Source organism: Drosophila albomicans, chromosome 2L (genome assembly GCF_009650485.2).
Source record: "Drosophila albomicans strain 15112-1751.03 chromosome 2L, ASM965048v2, whole genome shotgun sequence".
In the NCBI taxonomy this organism is placed as follows: Eukaryota; Metazoa; Arthropoda; class Insecta; order Diptera; family Drosophilidae; genus Drosophila; species Drosophila albomicans.
Genome location: NC_047628.2, coordinates 11,905,906 through 11,918,674, shown reverse-complemented (window position 1 = coordinate 11,918,674; position 12,769 = coordinate 11,905,906). Strand labels below are relative to the sequence as shown.

The 12,769-nt window shown below is 42.0% G+C and overlaps 4 protein-coding genes and 4 non-coding genes across 8 annotated transcripts; 1 reads left to right on the top strand and 7 right to left on the bottom strand.

Annotated features, from left to right (window-relative positions):
• Positions 1-313: 313 nt before the first annotated feature.
• On the bottom strand, positions 314-3,039 carry LOC117564035 (eEF1A lysine and N-terminal methyltransferase homolog). Its single transcript, XM_034242639.2, has 8 exons — positions 2,858-3,039; positions 2,569-2,691; positions 2,259-2,495; positions 1,985-2,192; positions 1,311-1,929; positions 1,058-1,250; positions 858-997; positions 314-799 (listed from the first exon to the last, which is right to left on the bottom strand). Exons 1-8 carry the CDS (start codon positions 2,947-2,949, stop codon positions 390-392), a joined length of 2,022 nt encoding a protein of 673 aa, XP_034098530.1. The 5' UTR covers positions 2,950-3,039; the 3' UTR covers positions 314-389.
• Positions 3,040-3,435: 396 nt separating this feature from the next.
• LOC117564033 (protein brunelleschi) lies at positions 3,436-8,933 on the top strand. The gene is made up of 10 exons (XM_034242636.2): positions 3,436-4,090; positions 4,156-4,989; positions 5,050-5,864; positions 5,924-6,167; positions 6,225-6,781; positions 6,839-7,311; positions 7,375-7,568; positions 7,629-7,820; positions 7,876-8,083; positions 8,146-8,933. The coding sequence occupies exons 1-10, from the start codon at positions 3,895-3,897 to the stop codon at positions 8,408-8,410; spliced, it is 3,978 nt and encodes a 1,325-aa protein (XP_034098527.1). The 5' UTR covers positions 3,436-3,894; the 3' UTR covers positions 8,411-8,933.
• Positions 8,934-8,956: 23 nt separating this feature from the next.
• Positions 8,957-9,629, bottom strand: LOC117564040 (uncharacterized). The gene is made up of 2 exons (XM_034242644.2): positions 9,305-9,629; positions 8,957-9,246 (listed from the first exon to the last, which is right to left on the bottom strand). The coding sequence occupies exons 1-2, from the start codon at positions 9,500-9,502 to the stop codon at positions 9,058-9,060; spliced, it is 387 nt and encodes a 128-aa protein (XP_034098535.1). The 5' UTR covers positions 9,503-9,629; the 3' UTR covers positions 8,957-9,057.
• A 424-nt stretch (positions 9,630-10,053) lies between these two features.
• LOC117566275 (small nucleolar RNA Me28S-Cm2645) lies at positions 10,054-10,129 on the bottom strand. The gene has a single exon (XR_004571991.1). It is a non-coding gene; the product is annotated as a small nucleolar RNA Me28S-Cm2645 (small nucleolar RNA).
• Positions 10,130-10,283: 154 nt separating this feature from the next.
• On the bottom strand, positions 10,284-10,355 carry LOC117566272 (small nucleolar RNA Me28S-Cm2645). The gene has a single exon (XR_004571989.2). It is a non-coding gene; the product is annotated as a small nucleolar RNA Me28S-Cm2645 (small nucleolar RNA).
• A 170-nt stretch (positions 10,356-10,525) lies between these two features.
• On the bottom strand, positions 10,526-10,599 carry LOC117566273 (small nucleolar RNA Me28S-Cm2645). Its single transcript, XR_004571990.1, has one exon. It is a non-coding gene; the product is annotated as a small nucleolar RNA Me28S-Cm2645 (small nucleolar RNA).
• A 180-nt stretch (positions 10,600-10,779) lies between these two features.
• Positions 10,780-10,853, bottom strand: LOC117566269 (small nucleolar RNA Me28S-Cm2645). Its single transcript, XR_004571986.1, has one exon. It is a non-coding gene; the product is annotated as a small nucleolar RNA Me28S-Cm2645 (small nucleolar RNA).
• A 592-nt stretch (positions 10,854-11,445) lies between these two features.
• Positions 11,446-12,719, bottom strand: LOC117564038 (sperm-associated antigen 7). The gene has a single exon (XM_034242642.2). The coding sequence runs from the start codon at positions 12,567-12,569 to the stop codon at positions 11,751-11,753; it is 819 nt and encodes a 272-aa protein (XP_034098533.1). The 5' UTR covers positions 12,570-12,719; the 3' UTR covers positions 11,446-11,750.
• Between the last annotated feature and the right edge of the window lie 50 nt (positions 12,720-12,769).

Here is a 12,769-nt window from a genome sequence, read left to right as displayed (position 1 = left end):
CAGACTGTCGAGTTTAATATGTTATGTACTTTATATCTAACCATTGCTTTTAGTTGTACTATGTAATTCATGTGCTCGCTGCTTGTGTATCTATTGTATATATAAACCAAACAAAACAAAACGAAAATGAAAGTAGTAAGCAAAACAACTATTTACTCTTACGCAAGGTGTAAAGAATAACCTTAACTTAATATTCCAAAACTGCTGTTCAACTCTTAATGATATAGTTTGTAAGTAAGCGAAAGCCTTTGCCGCAATTAGTTTGTTATTAGCAATTATACCTACTTTACTATACAACGAGTTAGACTTTTATTCAATTGTAAAAGCAATTAACATTTATTTAAAGCACTATGCGTTGTGTATTTCTTTTCATGTTCAACTACTGACTATTAAATCTTCAATTCGCTTAGAAATTCAGCTACATCAAGCGCTTCATCGTTGGACAACTTCTGATCCATGATGGCGCTGTTGAGACCTCGTCCTGCGCTTCCCATTTGTTTCTTCCACTGTTCGATAGTTTTGTACTTATCATCGTTGGCACAGTATACAACCTCATTGATGTCCTCATCCAACTTATAACAACAAACTGAGGCAAATACTTGTTGCAATTTCGCAACAGCCTCGGCACGCAAGGTTTCATCGCGGCACACCAAGTTCAACATGAACAGACCCTTGGGCCCAATGATTTCCTTGATGTGCTGTAATATCTCATTGGCCAGAAAACTTTGGGGCGGACAACTCATGCCCAGAGACAGATCCTTGCTGTCCACATCAAAGAGCACAGCATCGAAATGCAAATCTACGACAGAAAAAGGAATTAGATGAGTTGCTATCAACTTATTGACCCTGGCACTTACCCTCATTACGGCAGCGTTCCACAAAGGCGAGACCATCATCGATGACCACATGAAACCGATTGTCCTGCTTGAGCTCAAAGTATTGCTCAGCTATCTCCAGCATAATGGGATCAATTTCCACAGCCGTAACTCTTGTTTGACTAGAAAGCAAAACACATAACTTTAGAAACAGTATTTTAAGAAATAGTCGAAGTGCTTACGGCAATGCGGCGTGCAAGAAGCTGCAGAGACCGCCGCCTCCGAGACCAATCACAAGCACATCCTTCTGCACATCTTTTTTAGGACTCTGAATCGAGGTGGCCAGCTGTACTCCCACAGACATGAAGAGATGATGCTGGCATGCCAAGTAGCCAAAGTCAATCTTCTTGCGATTCTTTTTGCCCTTGATTTTGACTGCAATAAGAAAAAGGTTAGACATGAGTCCTCCAGAAACTAGGTATATTCATTTCTTACTGGTTTTAATTAACGCTTCCGACTGCACGACAAACTGGTTGTTCAGGAATATGAGGCGACGCAAAGTTTTGCCATCGGCTTCAACCTCTTCAATGCGAAATTCGCCGGATATCTTAGAGAATCCGGAAATAAGCGTCTCGCGATGTCCGACTTCGGAGCCAAGCGATAGATAAGGAATCTGTTCAGTGAGACCCGCCGGTGCCAAATTGCTAATGCTTGAAGCCAGCTCAACTTTGACTTCATCCAGTGTGCTATAGATCTGATCACGATGCAGTGTAACGACAGCCAAGCGCTGATATTTGGCTGAAGCTTGAAGTTTTCGACGACCAGCGGGTGTTGCAAATAGCCATTCAATTTCTCGACCTTGAGGTACAATAAATGCGGCGTATTTGCCGATGCCACGTGCTGGTGGCTGATCTATTATATGGATAGTGTAACGAGGAGCTTCCTCCGAGGCACGAAACAAGTCCAAAGTAACCTCGTTGTGCCCGGCGATACTAGAGCGTGCCAGGCCGTTGCAAACTAAAGCTGCCTTTTGCACTGACTTCACTGCATTGATGAGTTCCGTGGAACTTTGACAGCGTTGCATCTTATCGTTGCCCAAGCCAAATTCTAGGATCTACAAAGCAGCATGTTAAAGAGGATTGTTTGATTTGGATGCTGCAGTTACTTACTGCCATAGGCAAGCTCTTGAATTTGGTGGCTACCACAACAAACACGGGCAACGACAACGAATCATCGGTGTTCTTTTCCTTATTGGCACGCTCAACGTCCACACAGTGAACAATGCGCAGCATACAATTGTTTTTGGGCAGGAAATCGGCCAAAAAGTTGATAATATGCTCCTGCAACAGGGATATGCCCACATAGCGACCACCATTGCTACAGTTTTACAGAAGTATAAAATATAGTGAACACGTTCAATATAATCTCGTCACATTAGCTTACCGCATTGTGCGCAATATTTCCTTAAAGTAACGTTCGACAATGGCTTGCGTCTCAGCGTTGTCATCCACAAACAAAGCATCCAAAGTACCCTTGTCCAAGGCCACCGAAAAACTCTCGTCGCTAAAAGTCATGGCAGTGGCGTCCATTTGAAGGAACTTCATGTCTGGCCGCGTCTTTGCATTGATATCAATCATTTTTTTAATAGCAACAGGTGATATGTCAATATTGGTGATTTCCCTGTTAATAAATAAACAATTATAAATTTTTATAAACGCTTAAATACACTAATAGGTTAAAAATTATATCCTACCGAAATCCAGTGTCATACATGTCCATGCTCAACTTGGAATTGCCACAGCCGAGCATCAGAATTTTGTCGGCGGGTTTTATGTATTTGTGTATTTGATCACATAGTTCTAGATATTCGCCGTACCTGCAAGTTTCATATTATCAATTACATTTCAAATTCCTATTGTTTCTTAGTTTCTATATATAAAACTTAAGTATATATATGTATATATCAAATTGCCGCAACGTGTTTTGAGTTTGTTTGCCGGTTAATTTTGTAAATCGTTTATATACGTTTGATTGATACATACCATTCAAAAGCTTTTTCACCGCGTTTTTTGAAGAACTCGTTCCAGTAGTCCGTTTGTGCGAACTCTTCTCGGGATCGTGGCAACAAATTCATTGTTTAATAAACGAAAAAAATAAACAAATAAGAATATTGTTGTCATTTATTAACTCACGCTAGAGGTGGAAAAATTAGCTTGCTAAAGCTGTTGGTGTGACCACATATGGGAAATATACCAAGAAGGAATACACCAAGCTACGGAAACTCAATGCGTCACCGCTTGGTTACACTTTCATAGACGCTGCACAACAGAAAGACGGCGCGTATTATCAAACAATTTCTTAAGTGTATGCTAAAATACTAAATTTAACCATCTTATCTTAAACAGCGTAAGCCGAATAATCCAATATATAAAAATAATAAACAATTGCAACAAGAGTGGAACTTGTTAAAGTCCCTGAAATGTAAATAATTTTAAAACTGCCGCCATATGCAAGAGCTTAACAGAAAATTGCCGATCTTAACTTAACTTAACAGGAGGAGCACGTGTCGGTAATTTGCTGTTACATGGTGGAGCACTTTACTACCATTCACTTGTACTCGTCTTTCGAGTAGACATTCACAAGGACTAGCACGCAGCTGAGCACTGATTTTGTACTTTGCAAAAAATTAATTCATACGGTTTTCTTTATGGATTTTCACGGCAATAATTAATTGTAAAGCGCATATACACATAGACGCAAGCAAAAACTTCTGTGGGACACGTGTGCAGCAAGTAAAAGTAGCACCCAGGCAACATCATCAAATCAGAAGCGAAAGCAAAAGTCAAAAGGGGAGGCGATTCGATGTTATCGCTGCTTGCTACGACGACGACAAAGTTGCTGCTGCCCTCATCTATTAGTTTGCGACACAATGGCAATTAATTGAGGCACGACGAAGTCAACAAGCAATGTCGAGCTCTTGCTGCATCGCCACTTAACAACAACAAACTGTGCATGGAAATGTGCAAATGAGACGTAAATCTGCAAAGCGAAAACCCAAGAGAGAGTTAGTTGAAAGTAAATGCGTGCCACAGTTGCTGGAGCGCAGTCCCATGCCCCAAGCGTGGAGCCCGTTATGTCACGCCTGGACTATGAACAGAACGCACTTCATCACAGCTGTCTGCTGGTGCTGCTGCGTGGCGTCGGACCCTCCCGTGCCCGCATCCTACAGCGGGCCTTCGAGAAGGTGCGACGTGTCAACAACATCAAAGTGACGGGTAACGTAATCGACATTGCAATTGGAGAACAGTTTCATTAACGCTCGTACAAACTTTTGATACAGATTCTAGTGGAGTAGTGCGCACTATTTATTTTCGCTTCATTCACGAGCATCCCGTGGAACACAATGATTGGGGCGACTTTCAGACGCATCGTCGTCTGCTCGGCTTGATAACAATTGGCAAATTCGAGAATCAAACGGAACTCAATGAGCTGTGTCGTCACCATGAATCGCTTAAAGTGCGTTATGGCGGCACACTCTATGAATCGCGTGCCATATTCTTTGGACCAGATGCAGCGTCGAGTGAATCCTTGGCAATTCAAAACAAAGCTGGCATTACTACGGTTGATAATGCACAAGCAGATGGCAACACAGATTTGGTGGTGCTCAAGGAGACTCAGCATCCTCTCGCCGCTACTCGATTGCAGGATGAGTTCACAACACCTTCCAATTTCAAGTCGCAGGCATTTTTCTATCGTGAGCAGGACAACTGCATTGACCTAGAGACGCGTGTGAGCGACTTTCTCAATGCTTTGTTCTGGGTGTTGGAGTCGAGGCGCTTGGAACGCTCACGGGAAAGAGCCGAGAAGGTCAGTTTACTGCTGGCGCCGTTTGAAAAACGCGACTTCGTCGGCTTGGACATGGAGTCGCGCAACAATCGTAAGCGTTGCGTTGGTCGTGTCATGAAAAATCTGGCGGATCTCTCGCTGCAGGCTGGTCTACTGGATGACGCTTTAAGCTTGTATCACAATGCCAACGAGACACTACGCTCGGTGGGCGATTCACTGTGGGTGGGCGCCAGCGAGGAAGGATTGTGTGCAGCCTCCGCTGTGATATTGTATCCACAAATGCGTGAGATTGAGACGCTGCACAGGAATGCATCGTTGCAGGAAACAGGCAAGTATAAAATGTCCAAAAAATGTAGAGCAGTATTAATTTGTTATTCTTATTTTTCAGGCACTTCGCCGCTACGCAACACTCCAGAAAAGTGGAGAGCAAGCGATGCTACCAAGAAAATCAATACGCCGGCCAATTGTGCGGATGCCATCACGTCGAATTCATCTTCCTGCTCATCGGTTTCATCATTATTGACCAACAACTCGTCGGCATCCGGCACACCAACCACATCGTCCTCCTCCTCGACATCGACAATATCGGCCACGCCATTTGGCCATCAACGCAATGGCGAATTGCCGGGCAACATACTCAAGCCGGAGGAGATTACCAACTATTACCGCAAGGCAATAATTAACTATAGCAAGTATCGACATGCAGCCACCATTGAGACAGAAGCTGCCCTCAAAGCCACTCGCATTTGCATCGAACAAAATCGTCCACTAGACGTTGCCATGTTTCTGCAAAACATTTTGTACATCAATCTGAGTTTGAGCGAAGCGGAGCGTGTAAAACGCTTTGAAATTATGACCGAGCTGTATCAACAAATTGGTTATCAACGCAAAGCGGCATTTTTCCAGCGCCTGGCAGCTCTCAAGCATGTGCAGCAGGGCAGTCAAGCGCCGGATTGGACGCAAAGCTATCGACTAATGCTAGGCAGCTTCACAGGCTATCTACTGTCACTCGATCCACTCGAAGTGCTAGAGAATGCTGCCGGCTGGCCAGCATTGCAAATAGATTTGGCACAAAATCTAATAACGGCTGCGCGGCGTTTGGGACAATCGGCATTGGCCACGCGCCACATGACGTTCCTGCTGCAGACCCAATGGGATAACATGACCGCCACCGAGCAAAGCGAAATGGCTGTGCAGTTGCAGGTGAATTCCACTGAGATAATACACGAGTGAAACATGTTTTTAATTTGCTTTGCTTGTAGAATCTAAGCGCACAATGCGAAGGCTCCCCAGTGCCGTTAGTACTGGACAATGGAACTGTGATACCGCCCGCAAATCTTACCGATTTGCCCTATTGCATGGAGATGGTGGTCAAAGATTTGCCCGCACATTTGCGGCCGCAACGCATCAAGATTGCCAAAGCCGACAGCGGCCCTTTTCTTTTTACCCCCATACACTTTAATTCAGTGGATCGACGCGACAAGAAGAAGGACAAGAACAAAATAGGTAAAGTAGCAAGCAAAAAAAAATTGAACTGCAGTAATTAACGAGTTTCTCACACAGCCTTTCTGTGGGTGCAAAACGATCTCAGCGAGGTGTGCGTTCGCCTGCGCAATCCGTTGCCATTTGAACTGGCAGTCACCGATATGCGTCTTCTTAGCAATGGCGTTGTCTTTGAATCGCTGCCACAGACCGTCATCTTGCAACCACATGTGCCAACAAATGTCGCATTGCATGGCACGCCTATAGAGACTGGGCAACTAGATTTGCAGGGCTATAGCACGCATACACTAGGAGTCAAGTCCAATTGTCGCTTGAAGCACATGCGTGGACGCCATTTGCCGCCCAACTACTTGGTGGATGTCATTCCAGCGTTGCCACGCATCTCGGTGAAAACATCGCTGCCACAGACGGCAACATTTAGCAATATGAACAAGTCGGATATTGTGGTTACATCGGCAAGCTTGACGCTCTACAATGGCGAATCCTCCAGCTGTACCATAACCATTCAAAACGAGAGCAACACCCTGCCACTGGAGCATTTGGAAGTGAATATCAACTCGAACGTGGAGCAGGAGTTGCAGAAGAAAATGTTTCGCATCGATGAGCAGGCGCTGCAGGTAAATTGATAAAGTTTGATCTTTGCTGTAGATAATGGCATGTTATTTCTGGTGCAGGCTCAGCTGCCAGTTGCTCCACAAGGCACACTCGAATTCGTGGTTGATATTTACGCGGAAGCGGACTTTGTTTGCCCCATGCCACCGGGGTCGTTAAATACCAGCGCTGATTACGGACCGTCTTCGATGCCACACTATGCCAGCATATCGACGTCGGGACATGCCAGCCTGCCTGTGGGCATCAGCTCGCCGCAGCATCGTCGCCAGGACTTGCAGCATGTTACAGCGCGTTCAACAATTGCCGCTGCTCAGCATTCATTGGCGGCATTGAATCTGCAGCCAGGCGGAGCAGATGGATCGTCCAGCTTGCGGCCACAGCAGCTGACGCAGCATATTGAGGCACAGTTGCGACTCAAATACTCAGGCGGTGAGGCGCTGGTTGCTGGCTACTGTCGACAATGCGCTGTATCCTTGAATCTGGAGCTGATTCCCAGTGCGCAGATCACAAGCTGGGATGTGTTGCCTGCTGAAATGTAAGTAACACAGTGTAATTGAGTAATGTAAAATGATTTGTTAAATTTGTATTTATGTTGCAGACCTTCGCAGTTCTATTTGGTGTTGGATATATCGAATTTAACCGCTCAAGAAATGTCGCTCAATTACACGGAAAACAAGAACATACTCATTGAGGCCAAAGAAAGCTGTCGGGTTCCCATTCCCGTCGATCGCTGCTCGCTGGAACAGGTTTGCGCTGCACGGGCAGCCGAAGTTGCCGAGAATCTGGAACGCGGTACGGTTGATGTCTGTCCATTTGTAATTGTTTATTTAATTAAATTTACTTACTTTTTAGAACTGTGTTTTCGCACGCAACTCTTGTCGTTTAGCGATGCACTCAGCAAGCTGTGCTCTACACACATCGCAGAACGCGTTAAGATTAATTGGCTGTTGACCGGTACTGACATCCAAGGTGTTGCCTCGTTGCGCGGCATTGTGCTCTCTCATGGCATGGTCGACTTGACTACCGTCTCTCCTCTTGAATGGTGTAAGTTTCTTTACCAATTTCCTCACGTTACGTTTACTAATTGTGTTGTCACTAGCCATAAGCTTCCAGGATACGCTAGTGCAGCCGCACAGCGAGATTGTGGCCACCGTTGGGCAGCGTGCACAGTTGAGCATTAATCTGACCAATCAATCTCTGCAACCGCTCAAGAATTTGGTATTAACTGTCAAGTTTTACCAGGACTATTTGAATGGCATGGAAAACTACAACCTCGAAACGCGAGTTGCCATTTCTGGGCCAAATAGGTGAGTTCTCGATGTGAATAATGTTGTGTAATGAAAATGTAATATTCATATTTATTTTGTAGAATTACAATTCCTGTTTTGGAGAAGCAAGCGCAGACGCAGCACAATTGTTCCGTCATTTTCTTTACGCCGGGTCGCTTCAAGACCAGTATTGAGTGCGTAACCAAGCCACAGACACAGCAGAAAAACAGTATTCCAGGATCAGGATCAGGAGCAACAAACCCAACAAGTCAATTAGAAACAATGTCGACTTCGAGTTTTGATGAGCAGCAGGCACACACTTGGAAGTTTATACCACCCATCGAGGTGACTGTTGTTGAGCAGTGATTTGCGCGTAAAAATTGTTAACACTTGTAGCTTAATTTCGTTGTACTGTATTCGTATTTTGTTTATGTACCGTATGTAAATTGTGTACTGTAAATGTACCTAACTCCTTTATAGTGTTCTATGATCGCATAGCCAAGTTAATCTGTGTATATATGAATATGCAAACTATATACAATACTATATAGATATATATAAATAACTACTACATAAACAGCTAAGCTTTGTTGTAACATGAAAAGCAATTGTTTATAAAATAAATAACAAAAGAGAAGGGAAGCAGAAGACATATTTAAGCTCAAAACGCACTATGCTTTATAGAGATATAAATGCCATACACATGCTAATAGCATTACTATTGATTTACCACTATATATATTGTATTGTATGTGTGTATAAAAGCTTCAAGCAAGTCGCAAGTTTAGTTTAGTTAGCCAAATCTTTACTCTACTATCCACTCCCAATTCAATTCTCAATCATGAATCATTTTACAAAAAAAACACATACATATGATATATGTATATACACTATATATATTTACAATATTTTTATACAATAAATGCCGAGTTCTCTGACTACATGCCATTAGTGAAAATGCAATAAATATACAATACATAACCGATATATAAGTGTATACTAAGTACGGTCTCTTAACCCAAACGACGAATGTCGTCCATCGAGTATCCGCCTCGACGCAATAAAATACATGCAAGTATATAGAAGTAATATCCGCCTGGTATAATGGTGAGTGCTCCAATTACGATCAACGCCCAGACGCGATCGGTGCGATCTTGATTAACGTCCGCTAGCCAATCCAAAGTAGCACAACATATGCATATCTAAATGTAAAATTTGATTGATTTTCTTCACTCCAATAGCAGTTAGGACAATACGAACCGTGCCACCAATGAATAACGTAAGAATTATGCCGATCGTCTTCCACGGAGTCGTTTCCTCCACATTCGGAGCTACCCATTGCTCGTGCACGAACCCATCTGTGACGCTTTGACCTTCCGGCACTTTTGTGTAGTCGCCAATTGTGGCCCCATTGGTGGCATTGAGGCGGCGACGTGAATCCGTTTTTGCGGGCATCATTTTTGGCAAGTAGTTAAACTTGATTTGGTAAATACTACACCTCTTGTTTGTGTTTGAGCTCACAATAAATTTCAGTGCTGCATGTTGCTAGTTAGAATTTTTGTCAACTGTTTTTAGTTGTTCTAACAGCTGTTGAACAGCTGATTGCGCCGAGTTGCATTTCAATGCGTGTGATAAGCGCACAAGCTTTCAAATAGATGGCGCCAAACACGTTGTTAATTTTTCACTAAGAATTACTTATTATGATTTTTCCTAATATTGACATGTCTTCTACAATATTAGCACGGAAATGTCATCTATGTAATATAAATTAAACGTCAAAGCCCCTTTTTACCCATAGATAAACAAGTATACAAGATTGAGAAGAAAAATTAGTTGGTTTTATATTTATTATATTTGATCAAATATTGATACATATACAGAAATATGTCATATATTCAGCACCAAAATGAAAGGCATTTGTTGAGTTGTTGACCTTTCGACCTGAAACGTATAAAGACACTCGTTAGGTAGTGGACACAATATTATATTGCCAATTTAAACATAGGGCTTTTATCAGTTCTACTATCAAATTGACATACTATCATAGACATCAAATGTCCCTATCAAAGTGATCATCAGAGAAGTTGTAATACATTTTATTAACCAAGGAAACTTACCAGCAGTAAATTTCACCAATACTACGTCACCCTTAAAGGACAAATCGTTACCTACAAAATGAAAAATCACCCAGTCAGTAAAGCAACTAATTTTCAATGAGATACATGTTGAACTTTATGTTTGGATCAGGTCTACTATCATGGACAAAATCATAGACATCAGATGTCCCTATCGAAGTTGTCATCATAAAAGATTCCTGATACTTAAAAACTCTCGTTATAGACTTACCAATTCCACCTCATTACAGAAGATTCTCCCTCGCATCATTTATCCATTAACGAGGAAGATAATTACCTACAAGAAAGGAAAATCACTTTGTCAATAAACCAGGTATATTCTTGTACATTTATATTTATATATGTAAATGTGTCAGGTCTACTATCATGGACAAAATCATAGATATCAGATGTCCCTATCAAAGTTGTCATCATTGGAGTTCTTAAAAATCTTAAATAACTTTGATAATAAACTCACCGATTCTGTCTCCTTATAGAACACTCTTTGTACTACAATTATCAAGAGATACTCATCTTCAAATGAAAATTTTTACCTACAAAGAAGAAAAATGTATGTATTAAAGCTAGTAATATTCATGTATGCAGATATTTTTCTTTGTAATTTTATCAGGTCTACTATCATGGACACAATCATAGAAATCAGATGTCCCTATCAAAGTTTTCATCATAAAAGTTGGGTTAAATTGTACCCATGTGAGTTACTTACCCATTTTGCTTTCCTCAATAAAGATAGTTTTTTTTAAATAGATGATCATTATCTAAAAACGATGTTATCAACCCATGTTGCAAGTTGAGTGGAATTAATTTATTAAATACAGTAGAATTAAATCTTTTTTTTCCTAAGGTGATCCGTCCCATTATCGTGTGCGTCTTTGCTTACACGTGGATTCAGTTTCCCTTCTCAAGACTGTTTTATTACTCAGGGTGTGACCAGACATTTCAAAAGTATACGTTTTTAATACCAATGGGATATACAAAAATATGGAGGTCTCTAAGAATCGCTTGTTAAATAATCTAGACAATTCAAAAATATAAGTTTTTTAGAAAATTGTGAGTTCGAAAAACGAGCAACACCATTTTCAAAAAAGCGAAAGAAACATACTTTTAGTGTTTTTATTCCAAAAGGACGGTCTCACCTCTATCGTTAGAAAAGGAATGTTATTGGCGCACTATCGATGATATTGAAACATTTTTAAACATCGATTTACCAGTGCATTTTTCTGGCAATTTTTAGCCCCTACGATGATAAGCAAATGAACAACACTCTTTGTTGATTTTGTTGCTATTGACTACAAATTTTGTTTTATTTTTATAAATAGAAATTGCAAATTGAACACTGCATTTGATATAATTTTTATCTAAAGATGCGCAGTTAATGCGTTCAACTGGCCAACAACTTGAATTGCTTACAGATACAGTCTGCTGCGTATGGTCAACATGATTTATGAAGCAACTTCATACTACTTCACACTTCTGATTCAACTTGGAATTTAACAAATCATACATTTTACATACACAATATTCTTATTACTATTGTTTTCTTTTGTGTTCACAGAAGACGTTTGTTTCTTTCACTGCTGTTCATCATCAGCCGTTTGTTCGGCTGTTGTTGTTGTAAGGCAATCTTGTTGCTCCTGCTCTCGTTCCTGCTGCTGTTGCTGTAATTTTAACCTCTTCTTGGCCTGAATATCGGCAAGCGTTTGTTCGATGGAACGCATGTCCTTTTTATTCTTGCTGGGCACGAAGCCATAGCTTTGGTTAGTTTCCGTTTTGCGTGCCGCTTGCAACGCCGCCGATTCGCCAATGAGGTGAGCATATTTTGCTTTATAATTGGACGTCGGCTTCACCTCGGCGCCTTCTATGCTCGAGTTGTGGGCGGCCGAAGAGCTGCAGCCGGGCTCGGCGGATGAGTTTGCGGTTTGCTTTTCACTTTGCTCCTGGGCCAAGCGTTCTCTTCGTCGCTCGGAGTATTCTTTGGCTATGTCCTTGTTCCAGCCTTCGCCATTGCGTCGTGCTGTCACCTCATCCTCGCTAGGCGGATGTTCTTTCTTGTAAACCACCGAATGACGATCTTCGTCCTCGCGGCCAAAACTCATGGCTATAAATCCGCCGTTCTCGGCAATCTCATGTATGACCGATCGATGCACTTTGTCCAGCGGTTGGAATTCGATGCATGTGCGATCGTCCTTGGCGAAGCGTCCCATGCGCTCCTCGACATACTTGCGAAATCGCAGCAGCTCCTCCTTCTGCTTGTTTTGCATGCGCTCCATCATTTCGCGCTGCTTCTTGATGAGCGTCTTTTGTTGTTCATTTGTGGCTGGAGGAGCATCCATTGAGTTCAATATCGAGTCGAGTAAGTCCATTTTGCCAACGAATTCGCAATTGCGCATAAACGCAGCGTACGCGCAAGAGTTAACACACTACCGTCTATGATGATTACTCGTTAATTTGTTAAATTAAAGCCAACATTTGGGTTTATTTATATATTTTCTATGTACTGTATGTATAAAAAAAGATTATTACCGGTGCATGTGCAATAAAATACTAAAGTAGTAAATATACTGGCAGACGAGTAGGTATGCGAGTTACG